General features: G+C 31.5%; 1 protein-coding gene across 1 annotated transcript; it reads right to left on the reverse strand.

The window, feature by feature from the left end:
• Positions 1–517: 517 nt before the first annotated feature.
• LOC106464197 (WW domain-containing transcription regulator protein 1-like) lies at positions 518–17,424 on the reverse strand. The gene is made up of 6 exons (XM_022392151.1): positions 17,186–17,424; positions 13,833–13,909; positions 12,995–13,174; positions 6,874–7,102; positions 2,799–2,908; positions 518–2,012 (listed from the first exon to the last, which is right to left on the reverse strand). Coding segments are annotated over exons 1-6 (669 nt in total). The 5' UTR covers positions 17,187–17,424; the 3' UTR covers positions 518–1,940.
• Positions 17,425–26,802: the final 9,378 nt, after the last annotated feature.

Below are 26,802 nucleotides of genomic sequence, written 5' to 3' on the forward strand. Positions count from 1 at the left end.
AAAATGGTATTTTTAATTGGAGATATGTCTTTGTGATTATATTTAGTTTTGAATTTATTGAAATATATTTCTTACTGGCTGCAGTTATACTTAACATATAGTATAACACATTTTAGTTATGTTTCTTCTTTTTAATTTAAATCTTCTGTAGAACTAAAATGCCAAATTTCTGACTTCAACAATTAACCTTAGGAGAGAGGAATATAGGACATTTTCATCTGGTAATTTGTTTGGGTCGTTTACTATTTATTTCGATAAACAGCTAAAGAAATTCCTTTGAAATAATTGGTGCTTTATATTTGTTTTATTGATGTAAGAAGTCTGGGTTTGTTAGAAAATTGTTTTTAAATTCTAGTTTATGGTGTGCAGTCCAAAGTATTTACAGCACTAGGTCCCGCTCATCTAGCAAACCTTTCTAAAACCTTTTGTTTGTAAGGATTGAACAGCTGCTTTAAACAGGCATGTCCCATTAGAAATACTAAACAGTGGTACACAAAATTGAAGTTTAGTCAGTCACTACAACAGAAAAAAATGTTTATTTTTTTTTATGTATATATACATGGCTGAATTATCCCTAAAGACATAAATATCAAGTTTTCCACACACCAGTATGTACACCAAAGTTGATTTGAAATAACCTGTTTAAAAACAAACACCATTCTAAATTTCTTAACCATTATTGTCACGTCATGGCAAGAAACTAAAATAGGGAAATGTACAGTAAATTTGTGTACTAAAATAATTCTTGTATCTTTTGGTGGAACATGGCATGATTAGATATTATACACAAAAAATGAGAAATAAATTTTGCTGATTAGCAATCATGACAGTTAAAACTCCTTAATCCACTAATTTGTGCCTAAAATATACCATAGTTTTGATAGCTGCAAAGCAGATTTTCATGTAAACATCAGATTTCAAACACTAGGAATGTTTTAATCAACAAGTGGTTGAGGCAGCATTCTCATAATGCTGTACCAAGTGGTTAGCAGGGGATGTATTTTATGAAATTCTGTGATCTGTAACAGTGCTACCTAACAATGCTCTCATCTCATATAGAACTTTCAGTCTTTTTATTAGGTATATGCTACATAACAAACATTGACAACAATCCATCATTCTGGAAAAATGTTAAAAAAAAAAGCCCTGTAAATCTAGTATTTCCAGCACATTCAGATTTTTACTTTGAAATATTTATTCAAAGCTGAAGATTTCTACATACCTTAACTCATGGTTTGTTAAAGTTTGAAACCTTTTTATAAAGCAACAAAACATAATACTATGGACTGCTTGCTTTGTGTAAAAGCAATGGCAGGATAGTACAAGGCTGGAAAATTCATAGTTTTGTTTTTGTAAAGTGCTTTTTTTGAAATTTTTATGATCAAAACCAATAGCTGTTTTAAGCTTGGCACAGTAGAATATTTAGCTGAAGATCCAAGCTTTACTACAGCTATACTGTAGAATAGAAAAATATTGATTTTTATATCATCATTAGTTTTCAGTCAGGCTACAATGTTAAGTAGAGAATCAACCTGTATATTTTGCAATTGTAAGGGTGAAGGGGAACTAAGGCACTTACAAAAAACCTAGAACACCTAGGTATGACACTTAAGAAACTTCAGAACCTTATGTAACAGTAACCAATAAAACCTGATAGCTTATGAATGAAAAAATATAGTAAGGCACATGATGAAAAAAAATAAGTCACTACACATATTAAAACATTTTAAATGATGGTTAACATTATCACATCTCAAAGATGAGGGGAAATATCTTCTAAACCCAAAGACCTGTTAAAACTATCTTCTTTCCAATTATAAGGAAAGTAAATCTTTACATATTAAGATTGTAGAGAGAGGATCTTGTTTTATTTGTTCATGGGTGTTTCCAGTACCAAGATACTCTCCATCTGATTGTAAAGTATTGATATTTGCCTGTACTTATACCCAGGTCATCACATTGTCCCTGTTACCATTAAGTACATCAGACAAAATATGCTCCATGAAATCTTCCTGCAAAGAGAAAGTCAGTTAATACACTCAAATGAATTTAGTGAGTTGTTCATTTATAACTTCTGTTTATTTTTACATAATTGAAAAATGTTTAAAAAATGACATATCACATCAATATTTACTGTAGCTGATACATTAGCACTAATGTAAATTCACTGAACTCACATGGTTGACATTCAACTTTTAAAATGCTTTTATGATAAAATTACCTCAAAACAATTATGAAGTTCACTTTTCAATAAGGAACTCGGCAAAGGAAAGTTTACACCCTCATCAAAAACCAAGGTGAAAATATGCACCAAATGCCTTATACAGATAGAAGGACTTTACAGAAGAGGGTTTTTAATATAAGAGAAAGCTAATGTGATATTTCAGATGTTCTCATCAATTAAAGAATAGCTTATGATCACTTCAAAGTTCCAAAGTTAAGGAAGATCATATGATTAATGATGGATGAAAAATAGATTTATCATACAGTAATTAAAGTGCTAAATACACTGTACAACACTTTTAATGAACCTAAACAGCATTGTAGATCAAGCTGACTTCTACAATCATTCCAGCAGTTTTTTCAAAGCAAATTTACTCTTCAGCTATCAATTATAAAATAACTTTTTACTTGTTGCATGTTTATTTCAAATGCCTATGAACACAAGTGTTTAGAAGAATTATAAATCTTAAACAAAAAACTTGTAACAATAACAAATATTTCAAGTGACATCCTACAATGCATATGGGCAAGTCTCTGTTTGAATTTACTTTAGCAAATTAATTTAGTTTTCCTACCTGAAGGCTAGGCATCAAATCATCAGAATCCATGTTTTCCATTCCTAAATCTATGTTTGTATTTTGCAACGCCTCAGGGCCAAGTTCAGTCCCCACTTGTTGACGAGGATCTGAAACATAAAAATAAATAGGTGAACAATCATTTTGAAAAAACAAGTGTTACTTTATAAATCTTAAGTATATATATATATGAAGTTGATGTGTAAATCTACTTCTGTCTTTTACATACTTATCTAAACACAAATATCACGACTAGTTTCAGCCTTATGCCTACATCAGGTAACCGTCAGATCCAACAGTGGATCAGCTATCACAAAGAATGTTCAATTAACACTACTAATTTAACATTTTGATAAATGGTTGTAGTAGACCCAATTAGTAAGAGCTGTATGAGTAATTAATTGTATGATATCAAAAACTTAAGTGTTGAGCTTTGGTGTATATAGAGGGTTTTGTCACTTGCAACACTTTGAGTTACGAAGTCATGTGGTTAATAAGGCTTAGAATAAACAAGATTACAGAAGGCATGGGTTTAATTAAATGCAGTTGTTGGTTTGAGGTAAATTCAAGAATATTGGTAAGAAAGGTGTATTGTCCGAGGTTTTGACTATCTACTCTTTAGCAAAATGTCACAAAAAAAAACAACCTACTCTGTGCTTCATGTAGCAGCTCTAATACTATACATCTTTTGAAAATTGAAAGAAACTTTGATTATAAATATAATGCTCAGTGATAACTTCATTTTGTACACCTAGCATTCCTGTCATTGATAAAGGTTAACAGATTCATTCCTTCAGCCTAGTTTAGCAGTTCTTTAAAACAGAATTTCCCCACAAAACACAGATACATAGAAATAGACAAACTGATAACTTGCAGATATTTTAAGTTGTCAGAACAGAATAACTTTTTATGCTTAACAGAAGGTGTTTCACAGGTATGAAATAGACATATTTTTGCCAACTGTCTACAGAAAATAAAATGTACATACTACAAAATAGTAAAGAAATAATTTTGTCAAGCAGAAAAACCAAAATACTTGAATAAAGAAATATATACACAAATACTACCCATAATATATGAACTTCTGAGCAGAAATATAGTGTCATTTTAACTAAATTTTTAATATTCACAGACACCAACAGGAAGGACAGCTAATATATTATATATATATGACACACATACAAAGAACAAATTTTGTTCATCTACATATACTTTTAAAGAAAAAATAAGAATGTTTCATTCTGCTTGTTATACTGGTGCATAAACCATTAACAGACAGTTTTTCTTCCACACATTTGTCTTTGGGCTAAGACATATATTTCATCATTGTTTTTTTTTTTCTCTTGAGATCTTATTTATTTCACAATGTGATGCCAATCACTTTATCTAAGATAACTCTGTATTAAAATTTCCTGTAAAAATTTTCCATAGTCACTCTTTCAAAATATTTAAATAATAATAAACTATTATTTTGAAAAAAAAAAGACACTAGCACTCAAAATCTTTTCCTTCATTAATCAATGAACAATAAATATTACAACTTGTTTATTTTTTTACCACTATACTAAGTATAACAATTTAACACAAACTACTTGAATACTGAAGCTACTGAGAACAACAAACATCATCGAAACATGCCAGTGCTGACATTTTCACAATATTTGGGATCCGTAAAGACCCCGGAAGACTAAAGCAGGATTAACAGCTTCTGGTGAATTTAGTAGCCTACTTTTCCTTACCAATTTTCAATGCGAAATAAAATATAATTTCAGTAAAAATTATTTTAACCCTAAATACTGTGAGTCAATTATACAAAAATTGCCATGTTTTGATGGCATCTTTGAAAAAAAGAGAAAATCTGATAGACTAGTTTCTCATGTAACACTTTACACAATGTTAGGGTTAGATCTCTTGCTTTAAAAAACTCAAGTGTTTTTATGTTGATGAAAAGTTTTACCAAAGCAAGGTTACTTTTCTTCTGGGCCATTCATTTTGACCTTGATTTGCACTGTACAAATGATTTTCAACATCTTCATGAAATCTAAGACATTGTGCACATTTAAAAACAACAATAATTCTTCTTCGGTTATTTTTAGGACTTTGTTGGTTGGGGTCTAATCTATCACATTTAAGTCTGTCAATCACTGAATGATCGAGAACAATGAAAGTGGTTAAAATGAAAAGAACAAAGTATCTTATTCTTACTATTCCTACTGCTTTTTAGTTTTCCTTTCATCTTTTGATTGGATTGTAATGTTTTTGGACAATCTCTCCGATTGCTTTAACCTGAACCCCATCATGACTGCATGCAAACATCACACCTTCAAATCTTGCAACTGAGAATAGTGTAAACATGATTTTTTGACATTCTTCCATTTTATATTGACTAGTTTAGCACTAAAAATGGGTCTTATATGAGTAACTTATTTTGCAAAAGGCAATGGCCTTTCACTGGAATCTTGACACAAACAAGAAGAAATAATTTTCAAATGAAGTTTTCTCTCCAAGAGGTGAACCAAAGGTTGTATAGCTTTAAAGCTCAAATACTAAATTATAGTTGAATGATTAATTCAGTTCTGTTTATCTATTACAAGATAAACAGCCACTACATTCTGTATGATAAAATCCTAGACTTCACGGTTAAAAGTTACTAGATTAGCTCTGTAATTGATACACAAATGCATATAATGTAAATTTTCTGATTCCTGTAGTGTACTGTAATTTCATTATTATTTTTGACACAGTTAAATAAACCCATACTCTGTGTTAACTATTTCGGCTAGAAACAAGTTCCAAATATAAGTAAAAGTGTAAACTTGTTAGAAGTTCAGGCACTTTTTTGTAGCAGGAAATAGAAATTGAGCTTAGCATTTATGATTGTTTTATTATTCTATTGAAAATTTTGTATAAAAAGAAAACTCAAATCTTGTTTTGATGAAAGTACAATACAAAGCTGAAGAAGATGAAAACTTAAAATCCTCTAAAAGCAAACCTTCATGTTCAGTTTTTACTTTTAAAAAAAAAAGAAAACAACAAAATGCTGAAATCAGACTATCACATTTTCAAAAGAAGTTTTATCTAAAATTGTTAATGTTCAAGTTTAATTATGATATTTTGATTAATATTATTTCTTTAATATACATATCTAAAATTGTTAATGTTCAAGTTTAATTATGATATTTTGATTAATATTATTTCTTTAATATACATATCTAAAATTGTTAATGTTCAAGTTTAATTATGATATTTTGATTAATATTATTTCTTTAATATACATATCTAAAATGCATTCCTTTATGAATAGTAACATATTTTTAATGAATGTAAGACTGTAATTCTGTATTTGATCTTCTTTGTTTCAACCAACCAGACTTGCCATTTGTCAATTCCATTTTCAGTTATAATCTGCAAAATGTGGCTTCTAACTGTCATTCCATGAGATAAATGGAGGGGAGGGGGGAAACATGTTTTAAAACATAGCTACTGAAGTGTATTGTTTTTTTACAATGTAATTTAAAAGTAAATATTGTATAAAACCATCCATGAAACTTTGGGATCGGAACTAACTAGTCCTCAGTTGGAAAAGGGTTTGGAACCACTGGGCTAATGCATGCCACTTAAGTCTGAAAGTTTTATGCATTCTTTCTCTCTGATTCCCCCTTGCAATTTAGAACAGATACTTATTATAAACTAAGTTTCACAGGATTGTTTTAGTCACAGTGATAGTTTTGTACTTTAATAATTGATATAAAATAGGTAAATAGGTTAATTTACAGAGCTTCTCACGTTGACAGTGATTTACTTGATTATTTTCAGTTATCAGTAATTAATACTATCATTTATACCAACAGATAAAATATCACCCGTAGCCTAATTCTGTCCAATTTTCAAGTACTTACAAACATCCAGACATAGAATGTGGAAGGAACTGCAAGTGATAAAAGGACTTGAAGATTCTTTGCAGTGCAAACAATGTATAAAATTGTATTAAAGAAACTATCCATCAGAAGGTAAAAAAAATAAAAAATTCCTACAGCAAACCTTTTCAAAATAGTTGAAATATTTAAAATCCTACCTCCAGTTTCATCTAACACAAGAAAGTTGTCAGGAGTATGGGGAAGACTAAAGTTTGAGCCAAGTCCCAGGCCACTGTCACCACTCTCTTGTCGACTGTGGAAATCTGTTCCTGCCAAAAATGGATCAAGACCAGTGCCACCTGGGGATGTTAATGTGGGAACATTTCCAGTTGGAGATGTTGGAAGTGATGGATTCTCTTCTCCTAAGCTTTGTCTCAACAACATTTCCTAGGAAGAAGAAAGTTTATGTGATACAAACAAGCAATGTGTTAGAGGAATAACATTTTACACAAGTATAGGTGTAACCAGAAAAAAAAAAAAGGTCCAAGTACCACTAAATGCTTCTTATATTATGTAGAAGTTACTTACTAGAAAAACAAACAGTACAGAGTCAAAACCTAATATCTGACCCAGTAGAATATAGAAACCAAATAACATTTCAAAGCATTTAACACAATATTTATCTACTAATCCTCTAAAATCTGACATAATGAAAGAAAAATTACACCTTCTTGTCATTCTTAGCTTTTTTATAATATAAAGTAATATTATAACTCAGATTAACTAACCATTAAGTATAGTTCCAGTTTTGAAATAATGCAAATAATACAATAGCAACAAAAAAAAAGTCTGTTAGTCCTAGCTTATTCTATTTAGATGTTAATGTTCTTCAAATTGTCATGCCCATAGTCAAATACACCTTGCAAGTCCACACACATGCAAGGATCAAGCACATACAAGTAATTGTACAACAGCAAAACAAACACAATATACATATATATATATAAAACAAGAAGTTCTGTTAGTGAGAACAACAAAGAAAATGACAAAGAGCTTAATAAGTAGTGTTAGTAATCCCTGAAAACTAGTGTCAAATGCATAGACTCACTTTAAGCATGGGATTTCCAAGGCAGGTCGGCTGCAAAGCACAAGATATATATATTTTAGTGTGGAGAAAACCATAAAGAACATGCCTCACGGTAGATGTACAAGCAATGAGCTGTAACTACCATCTATATGCATGTAACAGACATGTGCTGAAAAGAAAACACGCACTATAAACCATACTTGTTCTCTCTTTTTTTATACATCCTATACAACAAACTTCAATCCACAAAAATATTATGAACACCTTCGAAAATATAGTTACTGATAAAATATTCAAAAAAGGAAATCGATGTACCAACAGATTAAATGCCTGTTCCGAATTACATGAATTCTAAGAAGCTGAATTTTTTCTTTCTCCATAAAGTAAAAGCTTTTTATTAGTCCAACATATACACTGAATCAAGCATTACTAACAAGCTGAAATGGTTCACTCCATGAGCTGATTATTAGTAAAACATTTACACTAAATCTAAATTAAATTATTTCTGAAAACATTAAATATTCAAGTTCAGGATCTAAGCACTATCAAGTGGATACTCTGAACTAAAGTAACAGTTTTAAACAACAAAATAAAGCTAGAAGATTGTAGTAAACAGAAATATCTACATACCAAACAAGTACTAAAAATAAGAAAAATACATCACCAGGAAATCATACAAAAAACTAAATTCTACTACTTCATACATAACCATGAGATTTTCTGTTAAAAATTAAATGTTTAATTCCAGAAACTACTTATAACTATGTGGGTATAATAAGATTTCATGTCCATCTTCAGGAACCTCATTAAACCTATCAGCCAAACTTATTTGGTTAATAAAAAATCTTAAGTGGCTAGCCTCCTTATCAGAATCGTAGTTGGTAATATCAAACTCAAGAATATTATTCTGATGGGTCATAAGAAGCAAAAATATTAATGTAACTTTCATAACATTCTAAAGTTGTTTGAGAATTTAATCCTGAAAATTCCCAAGAAGTAGAATAATTATAAAGATCTTAGTTATTAAGATGATCTTACTCTATGTAGTTTTAAATGCTGGTCAGAAGAAATGGTCAATTTATACTGAAAGAAAATAAAGAAACTTGCAAGTTTTGAAATTGGGATTTCCCCATAATAAGATATTATTCAAAACTTTATATAAACGCACCAGATGAAGACTTACCGATACAGTCTTAACCTACTTAGTACTTCAAAAATTAAAAACAGTGTTATGTTAGATTTACCCAGAAAATTAGCAAAGATTTAATAATGTAAAAAGCTGGTATTACATGCATGGTGTATCAATTAATAAAAACTGTGGAAGAATATAAAAACTACCAAAATGAAGGTAACAGTTGGCTAAACCTCTAAACCAAGCATAAAAATTAAATTCATCTCCCTTAATCCAAATTATAACTAAAGTTTTGACCTCTTGTTCTGGCCTTAGGTTTTCATTTAAAAAAGTTTTATGCTATCCTACACTTCACATTGGCTACCCACCTGACTAACAGTGTTGACCACATACACAATAGACATACCAAAAAGTAAACCTTAAGAGAAAAGATAACGGGAGCCACATAATATTTTGCATACAACACCATGCTTATAAGATTTATTAAATGCAAATTTATATACATCAATATTTTAACATTGAAATATACTTCAGAAAGATACCTCTGCTTTGTTTTTCTCTTGATTATGTAAAGAATCAAGATTTTTTGTTTATTCTTTGGTCATGTGTAATTTTGCACAAACTTCATTCACTATAAACATCCATGTATTGTCACATGCCTCTTTCTCTGTACTGATTAAATACCTAGATCGTCCATCATCAGCTAAGTAGGTACTACCGTTTGATTCCTACTAATACTTATCCAACCCTCAATGTCACATTTTCTAGAACTATCTATGAACATGGAAAGGAGGGCGAGAAAGATACAGTTAAGTTTTTCTTTGTACAGCATTTTAATGCTATATATTAAAGGCTTTCTTTGAATAACATTTTATTGTTGAAATGATAACCTCAAGAAATTAAGGTTTCACTTATACAATAATTCTAAGCTAGGAAACTGACACTACATAGAAAAAGGAACAAAAATTGGTATTTGAAAATCGATCTTCAAAATGATGATGCAGAACTGAAAAACAAATTACTTGGTTGGAAGGCAATGTAACTTATGTGATGGCTAGTTCATTGATAAGAGATATAATCTGTGACTACAGCCTGAAACTCCCTACTTGAAGATGAGCCATAACCACGTGAACATATACTACCACAACAAGCACCAGAAATACAGTCTAATTTATGGGAGAAGACTTGACTTCAGAATTTTTCAAAAATATTATTCAAGAATAACCTTATCACTGTGTATCAAATTTTCCCATATGAGAATCTATCAGGACACTCGGGTATGTTAAATACTGAGTTGGATGAAGATTGGATTTGAATTTCTTTACTACCCAACCCACTAACGTGCTGTTCTAGTGTGCCCACTGTGTATCAAACCTTGCAAGTCTCTAAGAAGGAAACTGTAGTAACCAAAAGTCACTGTCACAGCACTGATTATTCTAGTGAAAGCATAAGGAACAAATGCCAAACTGAAGGCTACAATCTGGAACTGATAAAAATTTGAGTCCTGAAAAAAAAAAAAAGAAGAAGGAAACAAAGACAGATGAATTAGAATTTAAAGGCAGGCATTTGCTATGTTCATTTTAGAAATCCAAAGACCTTTTATAGAAACAAATGAGAATAGATAATTCTAGAACATATTGAGAGACTGCCATTGTTTTAGAAACCAAAATGGGATGAGAACAGAAATCAGGAATTGGGTCCAAAATATTTTGAAAACATTGAAGAACCGACTGATATAAGATTAGGTTGCATTGAAGTAATCTCTTGGTGAAAGAAAGAAAAAAGCCTAATAAAAAAGGAAACAGAAACTTCATGTTAGTTATACATACACTCAAAAACTGCTAAAACTCAAGGTCCCAAAACTAGTTCTTCGGAAATCCATAAACCTTCACAGACTACACCCATTAATCATCTAGCCTAACATACTACTGGAGCAGGTTGGAAATACAATAAAATGTATATAAGAACAATACTTGTTCTCAAACACTGCTAGAAAATTTGGCTTTAAGTTCTCCAATCTTGAAACAACACTAGTAAGCTTTGATAAGAATGATTGAATTCAGTAACATTGCCAATAAAAAAGACAAACAGGGAGAAATCTGCCTAAAAAGGGTGAAACTTGATACACTTCCCCATCCTACATCTTTGGATTGAAGAAGTCTCATCCAAATACACAGATGAGTCATAAAGATCCACTGGTTTTAACTCTTTATCTCCTGGCAAACAAAGTATATTAATTCCCTAATGAATTCTGAGGCAGAGTGAAAATAAAAAATATTGGAGTACCCTCATCAGACCAGTTGGCTATCCAATCAAGGAACCAGGCTAGAAACAATAAAGAAATCACTTGGATTTGTTCAATAACAGGGGTGTAAAATTGTGCAGACCTCGAAGTGCACTCCACAAAGTACCAAGAGAAAATGTAATTATACAAGGTTGGATACGTACTAGACAGAAGTAAGATAGTAGAATTACAACATATCTGAGATTCTATCAACAGATGTGGTGTACTGACAATACATATAAAATCATAATGTGAACAAGATTTATACACATGATTAAAAATTTGCAAATGGCAAACAGTAAAGCAGCAAGAAGGAAATGGACAGAACTAAAGGTCTAATTATTGACATGACCAAGGGAACTAGCCAAGATATATTTTACATTTACTTTTCCTGGCTATTTAGTAAAATAAAACAAACTAAGAAATGATCACAATGCAACAATAATTTTTACTTTTTGTACTAAACTAGCTTGTTTAAAAAAACTTATTTTGGTAACCTATGTGCAGAACTTAGAATATGGTTCTCCAGAATGCCCACATTTGCTACCAAGGAACTTTGGAGTCAGTTCATAGCATTTACAAAATGAATTAAACTAATCCAGGTATTCAACTAATAGTTATATTTAGTTAACAGCTCATTTGATCTATGATATATGTTCAGCTAATATGAGTGTGCAATAGCCCACAGTATAAAATGATCATATGTAGGTTCTTTAATATGTTTTACAGTTTTCATATAAAGGTTACAATTTGCACCTTTACAAATTTAGAGAGTTAATGCACAGCATCTAAATAAAGCAAAAAAACAGAAATAAACCTCAAAAGTGTTAAAGGAATTACTACTATAAGTGTAACTCATGGATAATACAACAATATTAACTTTCACATGCGTATCTAAATTCTGCTAAGTTTTTTATTTTTTATAGTAATCTAAACATGTAACAATAGCTAGCATGTAGGCACAGCTGGACAAGTTTTAGATTTTTTTCCTCAACAAATAATTTTTTTTTTTTTGTCCATTACAACAACATTAAAAACCAAAACTTTAATGTGTTCTCAGAAAGGCGACAAGCACAAGAAAGTCAACATCATACTGTAGCCATGCTCATAGACTTCTGCATGCACTATTCCAAGCTAGTCCAACACCAAAATTACCTATTGAGAAACTATACATAGACAACTTACTGGGCATTCTCAACCATGGAAACTGACATGCTTTCCTCATACAACATTACCACATGTAGCTCAAAATTATTTAGCACACAAAACATATCCATTATGTCCAACTTGTTCTTCAAAGCAGATGGACAAAATACTAAAAATAGTGCACATTATATGCCTGAATATTTAATCCTATAACAACCTTTTATATCACATAAGCTAGAATATAAAAATCTGACCATATTTCTATGAAGTATCTGTTAAAGTAAACACATCTGAGCTTAGTATTTCACAAACTAAGATTAATAAAAAAATGCTCCTCAGTGCAAGAAACAACTCACTATGTGTATAATTTTTATATATTTAACAATACTGTGTACCGTACCCAAAACATTAAACTATAATTTTTCTTTTACAGAAAATGAACAAAATCAGGGGAATTGTTCTTTTTCAAAGTTTCATATTTTAAATTTTCTGAATTTAACAGTTTATACACAGGAGAACTCAAAACAAGTGAGCCATTGGAGTAGTCACTTTCCCAAACATAAAAATTAATAGTACCATTCTATTAAGAAAGCAGCTTTTCTTGAAAAACTACTACTTGTAAACTTTAAGTTACTTACGGCCAGTAAGTAAACTCTTTTAAACATTAGATAAATGTACAAGAGTAATTACCTGTCGTAAAATTTCTTGCTGTCTCATACGGAGCTGCTCTCTCTCCATCTGGAGTTTCTGGAGTCTTAATTTTTGTTGTTGTTGCTGCTGCAACGTGGCACCAGTAGGTAGAGCTGCAGTAACAGTAGTAACAGTGGTTGAAGCAGCGAGTGTTCCGTTACTGGTAGAACTGACTTGTGCCTGTAATTCACAAGTCTCTTAGACTAGCAAGCTTTGTTACTAATCATTATAAAAAATATAACAGCACATCTTATTTTGTACTATTTTATGACTACAATTCTTTTTATAGAACTACTACAAGATATCTATTCCTCTCTCTCTAATTACAACTACACTTTTAAAACATACTTTTTTACTGATTATCCTATCACAAATAAATAACATAAGATCTGAAAAACCTTTTCACAAGATAAGAACTAGCTAGGATGATTAAAAGTTACCTAATAAAAACTTAAATCTAAATTAAAATACTAAATAATCACACTGAATTAGACCTTAAAAAAGAAAGAAACTACAGTGCCAGGATAGTGTATCTCAAAGATAAGTGCACTGTATCCATTGTTTCAAAGTTGTGTGTGGCAATAGCCTTAGTTACAATTAAAGCCAGTTTTGTTGTCCAAGTTTAGAGAAGTCACAGATGTTAACTGTTTTTAGAAGCTTTCTTATTAAATTTGTATTTATTTCAAGCCACACTAATATCTCAAACAAATATTACAACTACTGGCAATACAACTGTTTTTTATCATCATGACACACAAATATGGAAGGCCTAAGTAAAAAAATTCAGCAACCACCATAAATCATGATTATGGTGTTAAGAAACTGTCAGGACACTAACCTCCAGCTGTTGTTGGGATGGAACCACAGTCTGTTGTAGCTGTGTTGGTGCAAGTTGTAAGTTTCCAAGTTGTTGCACTGTAAAAAAACAAACAGCAATTCAACCACTTAATGTACAGTTAAAATTATAACAAAATAACTAATCACAAGTGGAGATATCCCCCAAACCTATTTAGCTTGAAAAGAACATTTTAAAATGCACAAGTCTTTAATACACAATAGAAATAACAAGAGGATGGCAATACCCAATCTTCATCAAAATATTAGAATACTGGTATCCACATGAGACAAGAGATAAATCTACACTTCTCAACAGGTTTAATTTGTTAAACAGAGGTTGTTCACATTCATTTTACCAACAGTTCATTGTCCTACTCTGTATCATTCAAGCTCTTATACAAGTGATACAAAATATTTCAGTTATTTTACTGTGAATGTAACTCAACTTTTCTACAGTATAATTATTGTTTTAGGATAAACAATTACACAAGTTCACTTTAAAAAGCAATCCATTTTTATTTTTCTTTCATTCTGTTCTTGAAAATAAGATTGAACAAAGCAAGACATTGTATTTTGTCCACTTGATACCAGAAGTAGTTAAGTTCTGCTGGACACATTACTAAGAAGTAAGCTAAGGAAAAACCATGATAATTCAAGATAATTGGAAATTTATAAATACTTGTTCCAAGCTTCCATTCCCAAAAGTATGTTTTGAACAAACACTGACCATTAAGTATGTCGATTGTACTGTCCATTACATATTTTTAATTTTCACATAAAAACATGTCATAATAAAAATATTTATATAACAAAAACTTATTATAAAACAGAAAAAATAAAGCTATCACTACTAGCAATAACCTCAAGACTGTTTTCAAACTTATACTTTACCTGTTATTCAACCAAATTACCTTCTCTTTAAACATTGGAGTTTTCTTGAAACTAAATTCCAACTTATACACAGATATTTATTTATGTTTTTAATCTAGAAAATAAAAAACTGTCACCTGTTATGAAATCAGTTGTTCTTTTCTTTTTGAAATTTCCTAGTCAACAATAATTAAGTATCAATTTGCTTTCAGATTTTTTTACTTACACTTGTCCATGAAATATACACAAATGAAAGGATTATTTTCTCTGATCTTGAAAACTAACACAAAACTACTTTCCACAACCTACACTTGAAAGCATGAGGAAAACAAAACTGACTTAAGTCTGCAACAGTACAACACATACAAAACGTAATAACTACAAAAAACTGTCCTCACTATTACAACACATACAAAATGTAATAATTACAAAAAAACTGTCCTTACTATTACAACACTTACAAAGTATAATAACTACAAAACTGTCCTCACTATTACAACACATACAAAATGTAATAACTACAAAAACTGTCCTCACTATTACAACACATAAAAAAGTATAACTACAAAAAACTGTCCTCACTATGTGTCAAAAGAGCAAAAATTGTCCAACAATAAAAATTCTTGAAACATTAGAATTATGTACAAAATCTTAAAAATAACAAAACTCTTAACTGTAAATAAAGCTTCACTTACAATACACTGAACAAAGCAAAACTTCACTATCACCAGTCTCACCATAATACAAACTATACATTTATGTAATTACTTCAAAGCTTCAATTTTGTACGTTATGGCTACATGAAAAAGTCCACTTGTTTAATTGTTGTGTGAAAGCTATTTTGTAGTTTCATTTTGTGACAGATAGGTGTTCTGATGTTCTTTACCTAGGAAGGAAGTGATAAAAGTTCCGAACTACCGATACTAAAACAATGACAAAGGTTCCGAACTACCAATACTAAAACAATGATAAAGGTTCTGAACTACCAATACTAAAACAATTACACTCATTGCAAGTCAGCTTTCACTGTACTTAGATTTGTGTATTGGTAATTTTTGTCATCCTTTGTACTGTTGATCTAAAATGACTACATATGTCACCAGCATAATTACGATTAACAAAAGCTGTACTTTTGTTAATTGAACTTTTATTAACTTCAAAATGGTTTTAACTAATTTGTAGTCTCTCGTTTCTAATAATAGTTGTTATGCAGTATTACTGTTATAACAAAACATTTAAGCTCCAAATGCTACAATCCACTTGTCTTCAATCACTTTGATACATTTTTAAATTTGAATTATTAGTTATATAATACATGTATAGTACAGTCTTGTAACAATAACTGCTAATACATTTTCTTTCTCCAACACACTATTAGTGTAGCTAGTTTGAGAATTTTGATGACAAATTGTTTTGTAAAAAGAACAAAATTTCAAATTGTCTTGTGTGAGTATATATTAGGGTGTAATAATTGTTACACTATTTATTAAATATGTTGACATACAAAACAGTGATTTTTTTAAAATTATTAAGAAATATTATTTATAAGATAAGGAATTCAGTATGTAAATGAGGCTGATGTTCAGCGCTAATGACAGCCAGTCTAATTTAACAAGTTCTCAAACCATTTACTAAACAAGTTTCATAATTTCAATACAAAAACTCAAAATTTAATATGAAAACAATTCATATACAATTACATTTCACTGAAAGGACACATCACACGACACCAACAAGAAATACTATTGCATAAAAATAATTATTAGATAAAGCAAAAAAAGGAAAACTTTGAAAGCAATCTTATTACAGTCATGATTGAAATCTACCAAGTTTTTTATACAATTATGCCTAATTAAAAAAGAAAAAGTGATTTTGTGAAATAATTATGCACACAGCTATCTATACTCTTAAATAAAAATTCTTAACCACACAAAATAAGCATTTAGATTTTAGTTCAACTATGGGTCATATCTGTATAATTAACATTAATGGAATAGTGCCTTTCTTATTTTAACAATGGTATGTATTGAGTACTTGGAACTTAACTAATTCTTAGGACAATTGTTCTAAGTATTTTAAACTTAAAAAATTATTAGGGCAATTGTTCTAAGTATTTTAAACTTAACTAATTCTTCGGGCAGTTGTTATAAGTATTTTAAACTAAACTAATTCTTAGGCCAATTGTTCTAAGGATTTTAAACTTTACTAATTCTTAGACCAATTGTTCTAAGTATTTTAAACTTTACTAATTCTTAGACCAATTGTTCTAAGTATTTTAAACTTTACTAATTCTTAGACCTATTGTTCTAAGTATTTTAAACTTTACTAATTCTTAGACCAATTGTTCTAAGTATTTTAAACTTTACTAATTCTTAGGCCAATTGTTCTAAGTATTTTAAACTTAACTAATTCTTAGACCAATTGTTCTAAGGATTTTAAACTTACTAATTCTTAAGCCAATTGTTCTAAGGATTTTAAACTTACTAATTCTTGGATCAAACCAACTTGTAATTCTTTCTTTGTGGTTGATGAAATACACTTCTCCTTCAGGGGTGGTGGCTTGTTCCCAACCATCTGGCAGTGGTCCAAGGCTTTGAACATACACTGGTGGAAGATTTCCACCTGAGCTGGACACTGGAGGGTTTGAACTTCTGGATCCTAGTAACGATGAGATGTTGACAGCTTTTCGTGGATCCTCCCAAGTGGTTGTCTTGGTTTCATGGCTGATTAAAAATATTATCCACAAGTTTAATAAACAACAGTGGATTAGCATAATTATACATGGCTGGCAGTTCAAAAAATTATCAATCAAATCTAAATATGACTCCATAGCTATATAAAAATAGATGTAATTAGTTTCATTTTGTTAAGAAAAACTAAACAGAAGTATTTAATGAATCAAATATTTAACATTATGGATTTATTTCACAACAAATAGAGATATATAAACACAAAGTCTTTACCTTCATATACAAATATCAATTTAAATTAAATACTGTATCACTAGATATGTATTTTCATATTTGGTTGATTTTTACTTGCTTCTAACCAAATAAGTTGATAAAGTCAAAGAGGGAATTCTAAAATAAAGATGGATTAAAAGTTACTGTCACAAATGAGATAGAATACTCAAATATGCACAAACTACATTAAGTTTGTTGTATGATTTCTTACAGTTAGTTTTAGAGACAAGTAGAAATTAATAAAAAAATAAAATTATACAGAAAACTTGTATGATAATAAGTTGAATGATGTTTTGAATCACTTAAATTACCAAGCAATTTGTCAATATAACTTCACTTCGTATGTTTTGTACATTAATTTTTTTTTCTTAACATAAACACATAATGTAACCATGGCTTTACAAATAAACTCAAAGAAAAATACAATAAGAAGGTAACAAGAACTGAAGCTTTTGTTTTCAGAGTCTCATTTTTGTGAAAATAAACAATCTGCCATAATTGATGGTTTGATGAATTTTGTAAACTCTGTAAGCAAAATGATTTAGAATAACTGTACTTTATTTTGCGAGTCTAGATGAGGAATGTCTGCCAGCTCAGGGTTTAATATATGCTTATAAGAATTGACAAATATAACTGCTGAGAATCTATGTATATGGTTTTCTTACTTAAACAAACCAACAATTGCTCAACATGTGAAAAATAAAAAGCATGGTTAAGAATGATGATTAGAAAAACTTGACTAGTTACTCAGTAGTTTTGGATTTTAACTGAAAGTTCTGAGATACATTTCTAATGCTTCTGATCTACTAAGAGTTTATAGTTGTTACTTGACCTATCACAAACCACAATTCAAACCAATAGACAAGTATTAATTTAATTATTGTAATGAGAACCATCCAATTAAATATTTTTAACCTAATTTTGATCTTAACACAATCAGATTATGAACTGTAATATGCAAAACACTGATAATATTTAACTCTTTAATGTGAAGCACCATTTAAACAACTCAAATTAAGCAAGCAAGAAACAGTTTAAGACTAAGATTGCAACAAATGTGCATACAGCTCAGCCCCATTCTGACTGTTTCAGGGATACAAATAATGAATTAAAATTACAATCACTCTAAGGAAAGCCATCAGGAAGATTACCTTCCCTCATGTGAAGTTGCATTTTCACATGAATTGTTTTTTTATTTAATCCATGCAATATGTTCACTTTCATTGGTCATAACGAAAAGAATATGAATGTACCATGCATTCCTGATCAGAAAAGCCAACTAAATAGATTAAATTCCTCAGGAATGTTGGAATGTAATATTTCGATCCCAATTTTCCCCGGAACAACTTTATTTTGAACTATAAGAGTATTTATTCTGCTTTTTTTGTTTCACATGTAATAATGAGTAGAACTTTCTAATACAGGTGGTTTTCTCATTTTGTAAACTGTGTTGTTTGTACTTGAAGCAACCAATCAACTCTGGGAATGTTCAATGTCAATGTACTTACCAATGCAGAGACAATACATACACTTTTAAAACTATAAATACCAGCAAGTTAATTTGTTACAACATGCTTATTAGGTTGAATCCTCGAGTTTTAGTTTAAGAAAGAGTGGCGATGTTTACACAGGCAAGTGGCAGTTTTCAAATACTTAACTGTATTTTTTTCCTGATATAGTGAAAAACATTTTCAAGAATATGATGTTTGAATAATAGACACACTTCAAAGTAAAAACAAAGAAGCAAAAATTAAAAACCAACAAAAGTTTGTGACCTTTGTTTGAAGTTAAGCTACACAAGGGGCTATTGAAACCCGGTTTCTAGTGTGGTAAGTCCGCAGACATACCGCTGTGCCACTGGGGGCAACTGTGACTGATGCCAGAAAAATCAATATGCTACCGTTAAATTTATAGACAATTAATGTATTATGTATAATCATCTACAAATGTGTAGAATTAAATCTATGAGAATAATCAATTCATGTAATTGTCTCATACGAGATAGAAATGTCTTAAGAGTTATGCAAGGAATTGGAGGTAACTGAAGAATATAATCGAGTTTTTATACATGAGTGAGGTTGTTATTCTGCACATCTATTGCATGCTTTATGACATGTAAAGTTGACAGATTTTATCTTATTATTTTGCTTCTGTACTTTGGATACTCTCTTCCATTCTTGCAATTATTTACCTAGGTGTAAATCTGTAAAATTTTCTACCTTTAATCCACTAACCTTAAATTAACAATGGGGTCCATGTACCCCAATGGATTTTCAAACACATTTTTTGAAACTATTACTTACTAAACAAACTATTTATGTACCAAATGGCTTGTGGGCTCAATGACTTTGTTGGTTACAGGATCCCTAATATATACAAGTTACACATAAAAGATTTAAACAAAATTATTGTCAGTAATGCACCACTGCTGAGGTTTCCCATGTATTTGACTAAGAAAATGAATGATTTCAACCAAATTTTGTCATTTCTTTACAACTGTTGTGGACCCTGCCAGTAATGAATGGTATGTATACAAGACAATAGTTTGAGTGTTAACATTTTAATGAGAAACTTCCATTATTACTGAAATGCTGAATGCCCTATTAAAAATAGTTATATATATATATATATCTGCTGGTAACTTTTGTTTAACTGCATCATCACTGGCATCCATCAGCAAATTTTATCTTTTAATAAATTTAGAGTTTTTTCAATTATCCACAAGCTTCTGAATTCAGAAACTTGTGGCATTCTTCCTTAATTATCCATTCCTTCTAGGACCTTGGCTGATACCAATAGCCCATGGTTACTTCAGCCCAGTTGAACAAACATGTAAACTACCAAATTATACTCCCTAAAGACAAAAACATAACTCTTCCCAGTTTTTAATTATTCCTCAACCCCAAATTATCACATCTGACTAATGATTATTCTACACTAATACTAACTGTTATCATGAAAATAACCTTAATATTACCCCCTATCATTTGTAACTATCATACCTCACTAATTACCACTAACAGAACAAACTGAAAACTGTCCAGGCCTATCCTATCTGTGAAAAGTTGAAGTAATAAATGTCATAAATTTATTTTGTTTACCCATTTTGTTATAACTTTGGGAATATACAACTGCTATATAACAACTACTGTACTTAATGTTTATCCATCAGAGAATGATACACAAGATACTTTAGAGCACCAAAATTTTTTCTTTATTAAAAGTGCACTTAAATTAACATACATAATTTATTCTATATGGCGTCCACTTGATTAATTAACATACATAACACACTCAATATTGTATACATGTGACTTTGATCAGTTTTGTGTATGTTTTACATGACTGTTCCAGGAACCCAAGATCTTCACTTTGGTGAACATAACCATAGACCTCTGGTGTCAGATTTCTGACACCTGGTACTCATGGAGTGTGGTACAGAGTGGCATTTGACGTCACATCACATGGTTTTGTTTACCGAACACTGGCATCAATCTCTACTGTGTAATAGCCTTGTGTGGCGTCATTACGTCACACTAAAAATTAATCATCTATTTTTAGTAGCTTCTAGCCCTCTCTTTGCTATGTATTCTTTTTAGAAATGCGTGGGAGGAGTAACTAAAATGAGTCAATGATAAACTTACGCAAAAATAACATATAAGCATATATAAATAATGTTATTTTTACAACATCAAATAAGAATCGCTCTTTTACAAAATATCGATACCCTTGTGTTCACAAACGAGCTTTATGTGTAGTTTTGAAAAACTGCTGACGACTATAACGAATAAATGGAAGCCAAGAACCGTTACGTAACGTTTTGCATGTGATTCATTCAGGTTTCCTTATTTGGTCTTATATCGCACTACGCAAAGAACAATAAACAGGCAGCACTTTCTTAATGCCAAAGTTACCTTCAAACAAATAATATTGTTAAGCCTAAGAGAGATATATCATTTCTTCCAAAACGAATTTCTATATAACCGTATCAAGTTAAGGCACTAAAATAAAATTATAAAGCGTGAATTAAAACACTATTTTCAATACAAAAGACCTCCGAAGAAGACAACCAGTAGCTGCTAAAACACGTCACGATCCTTATGTTTAAAAAGTAGTGTTTTAATTTATGTTTTACGACACTGTTTTCGTGCCTTAGTTTAATATATCCGAGCATGTAGCAGACTGTGTATTTGTGTATATTGCATACGCTTCCTTATCTTCACCATTCACAAGACGTGGAAGAACATTTGATCACGTTATTTCTTTATAAATAGTTCGTACGTCGTTTCCAGACCTGCTACACACAAATTGTTACTTTCAAGCTATTTATCCCTCATGTACTCACTCACCAGTACTGAAACTAGTCCCCCTCAGTCACTACACTAATAACCTTATCAAGTCTCGGCGACAATTAGAATCATCAACATTCGTCTATTAAGGGAATTAAGTTGCAATGACAGTCTGGTTTCTAATCATAGTTAATGAAACCTTAATACAAAATATCAATGTGAAAAAATTCCCAGTAGTTATTCAATATGACATCACTGTGAACAATTACCAGTAGTTATTCAAGCTGACATCACTGTGAACAATTACCAGTAGACATTCATGCTGGCATCACTGTGAACAATTACCAATAGTCATTCAGGCTGGCATCACTGTGAACAATTACCAATAGTCATTCATGCTGGCATCACTGTGAACAATTCCCATAGTCATTCATGCTGACATCACTGTGAACAATTCCCAGTAGTCACTCACGCTGGCATCACTGTGAACAATTCCCAGTAGTCACTCACGCTGGCATCACTGTGAACAATTCCCAGTAGTCATTCATGCTGACATCACTGTGAACACTTCCCTGTAGTCATTCAAACTAACATCACTGTGAACAATTCCCAGTAGTCATTCATGCTGACATCACTGTGAACAATTCCCAGTAGTCATTCATGCTGACATCACTGTGAACAATTCCCAGTAGTCATTCATGCTGACATCACTGTGAACAATTCCCTGTAGTCATTCAAACTAACATCACTGTGAACAATTCCCAGTAGTCATTCATGCTGACATCACTGTGAACATCTACCAATAGTCATTCAAACGGACATCATTGTGAACAATTCCCAGTAGTCATTCAAACGGGCATTATTGTGAACAATTCCCAGTAGTCATTCAAATTGGCATTATTGTAAACAATTCCCAGTAGTCAAACTGCATCAATGTGAACAATTACCAGCAATCATTCAAACAGAAACCAACTTGAACAATTACCCCGCAAATCTAGCGCGTATGTATAAACCATAGCAATTACAATTCAAATAAACTTGGAGCAAATAGGTAGATTTGTCTGAATCATTACTTAAAGTGTTGGAAAAGGAACGATATCCACATTGTATATTTTTGGTATGTCTCTGCAGAAAAAAAAGGTCAATACACCCAATACTCACCACTCACAAGTAGCCAAGTGAAGCAAATACGGTGGTAAGTTACTAGTATATTCCAGCAGCAAGACTGATTACACCACCACCGGATGTATACAATTATTGGCGGTGTTTATACGCGTACACATGTTCGTGCACGGGTAGAAAGAAGGACGTCAGTCTATTTAACTACGGTGCCAGCTTTCCGTGCTGGTAGAGCGTTTAAGTAAGCCAAATTTAGTGAGCTGTACACATTATTTTACTACCTCATTATTAACTACCAATTCTTAAAATAATTAATATTAACCAGGTTTACTGTATAATCACAACATTCAAAAATTAATATGTTCACGACTTAAGTTATTAAATCGTCATGTACTATTTTTAAGTTCTGTAAATAAATACAAATGTTCCTACTAATCCTATATTAAATTAGTAATTAATCCAAGATACGTTCACTTTTTAGTGTGGGTAAAATTCTGCAAACATAGAAAAATGCTAACACAAGTTACTTACGGTGGTCCAAAGTGTCTAGTTCTCCAATATAATGTATTATTACAGAAAGTTGTTGTAATAATAGGTAGGCAAACAACAATTTATAAGTAAAAATTTTATTTATGGTGGAACGTGCAACATGTTTCGACAAAACACTGGTCTGTCTTCTTCGGGTATGATCAATTCGTTCGTCCTTAGCAGTAATTTAGGTATAAAAATTTTCGAGGTAAACCTTGTGATCAGTACAAGGTTTATATATCGTTACAAAGACAAACGACACAGGGATTAAATGTGACGGAAATGATATCAGCTGGTGACAGGATATAGGTAAAGGTCAAGTGTATGAATGGTGAATAAACCTAGCTACAAATGGCTGATGTTGCTAGGGCCGTTATCATGGTTTAGTGAGAGATCGTTCGCTTTGATTATTTCTGTAGTTCCTAAACAGTCTCTTTCTTTTCTTAGTTTTGGATTGGCGTAAGAAAAGAATTTCATCCCAAAGTATTTTATGACCTGTTTCAAAATGATATGTTAATTGGAACACTGAAAAATAAAAGAATTGTTAAAATTAATTATAACTACATGAATTAGTGTTAAGTAATAGTATTTCATATTTTCTATTATTCAACTACACTAGTTGATCAAAGTAACACTTTCAAGTTTAACACTACTCTGAGTAAGTTTCCCTGGACACAACGGAAACGTAAAGTCAGAGTGATGATTGGTATTCCAGATATCCAAAAAGACAACAAAAACACGGAGAATTTTCCAGAAGGTCCATAGACGTATAGAAAATTCATTACTCTATTACAACCAAAAAATCGAAGAATCCACCAGATATAACGAACTCAGAAAACAGCATATTATCTATGATATTGTAACGAAAATTAAAGCGAGGGTTCCAACTAGTGAGAAAATGTTTTCTAATCATTAAAGGTTTTTGTTTTATGGAATTGCACACTCTTAGTTGGGTATATTAAATTAGCTAAATTATTTATTGGGTTAATTTTTAGTTCTGACATATTTACGTAGCTTGTTTTGATCAGAAGTTACTGATAATCTCTCGTAAAAGTATTAACATTAATTGAAAATTTTGCTTTCTATCGTGGTCCGGACATGATGTTTAATTTAACACATACAAAAAAAGGAAACATCGCGTATGAAACCTCATGAAGTACCTGTAAAAACGAAAAAACCTGGTCAACATTTTGGTCAAACAACAACGATTAGGACCTGGGCAATTTTGATGGAAAAATATTTTTGCACCTGTTTCGAGTACTATCAATGTCTCGATAATATCTCGCTCTAAATGCACGTGTTAGTTCAATGATACTCTTATGAAAAAGAAATACAAGTCGTTTGGCACCAATCTCACCAAAACCCTGTTCAAGTTTAATGAACTTGTACCGTTGCCTGCGTGAGACAAAAGGATACATTTCAATCATCACCTGTATTTAAGTTGTGTTAGCAGTATAACTACTATAGGTAGGCAAGCATCATCGGGTAAGACATAAGGATATTTCTGTGGCCCACCTACGCTGGCGTCAAGTCGTTTCCGGTGCCACACACACACACTCGTAATTCTAGGAAACTTTCCCAAAGAATAAGGAGCTTATGGAGAGCCCCATTCACTAGTGGCGACTATCATTGGAGCGTTAACGTCACGAAAAACTGTTGTTGGCTTCGAGATGAAAAAACAACAACAAAAAACACTCACTCAATCTGCTAAATCGACACATTTGAAACACGCACGTCATCCAGTATGTAAAAAAAAACTTTCTTCTTAATCGGAAAATGTAAACAATTTTCCCCATATATCTCCGATGCTTCTTTTGTCTATCCCCCCCCCCTTCTCTCATTGCGTTCCTCATTCTTTCGCATATTAATCGGTTCCCCCCTTCTCTCATTGCGTTCCTCATTCTTTCGCATATTAATCGGTTCCCCCCCTTCTCTCATTGCGTTCCTCATTCTTTCGCATATTAATCGGTTCCCCCCCTTCTCTCATTGCGTTCCTCATTCTTTCGCATATTAATCGCCCCCCCCCTTCTCTCATTGCGTTCCTCATTCTTTCGTATATTAATCGGTTTACAGGTTTTCTTACCTATTGTTGCCTCAAAAAAAAATTGTTTTGTATTCGACAAAGTTTTGGCTGGCGAAAAATATTCGTCATAGGAAGTAAATAAATTTTCTGACACAACTAATTCAAACCTCAGAATGATGGGAACAAAAGTAAAAACACGTGAAATCCTTTTCGATAACAATATTACCCAGCAGGTGTAACGAAGTTATATAAAAAATAAGAGACAAAAACTAGTGTGTTAATAAAACTTTGTAAACAAATACGACTCGTGGAAAAGCAATTTTTTGCTAAAAAACGAACGCTGGTTTCTAACATCCAAATGAATGTATTATTTTAAATATTACTGAATTAACAGTTGAAAATAACAAACATGTCATTTTGTGAATTAAAACTCATATTTTACACATTTCTCCAACATACGGCGAAATGGATTTATTAATACTCATTAGAAAAAGTGAATTATAGCTTGCTTAAGCAAGACGACTACATAAATGACACGACAAAATAACCAGCTAACCTCTGCAACTTTACACGTTCCTCCATAGATACAACGAAATATTACGAAGGGCATTTCTGCTTTCATAGGCTCCGATCTTGGAGGGTGGGGGATATGTCCCCCTTCACCTTTAGCGTTGGGGGTGGTATATGTATGTGTACCCCACACGTTAAAGAACTTAAAAACACATACACATATATAAATAATATAATATAATATGCAATCTGTTTATTTTCTCTGTGTGTTTGTTTGTTGTACTGGACTGCAATGGACATTCCCCGTTTTAGACATTAAACCGGTTGGAAACTGTAAACGTGACCTGATCGGTACTGGTTCTGCCTTCACTCTCGTCTCGTGACGATTCCCAAGGCTGTGTCCCAAATCGCACCCTACGCGACTACGTGAAGTGTAAAGTGCACTACTTTGGTTGACGGCCATATTTTAGGGATATCCCTAAGCATACAAAGTGCACTTCGGTGAATCCTAAATGTACCCTTCGACGAATTGTACAAGTGATGTACAATTTTCGGAAGATATTTTATTATTTTAAACCCAAAAATCACCACTTATCAAAAAATATATTTAGTAGAAGTGGTGGAATTGACTCGGTAAATGCGTACGAACATGTTTTTGGAGAAAAAAAA

This window comes from Limulus polyphemus, unplaced genomic scaffold (genome assembly GCF_000517525.1).
Source record: "Limulus polyphemus unplaced genomic scaffold, Limulus_polyphemus-2.1.2 Scaffold58, whole genome shotgun sequence".
Lineage (NCBI taxonomy): Eukaryota > Metazoa > Arthropoda > Merostomata > Xiphosura > Limulidae > Limulus > Limulus polyphemus.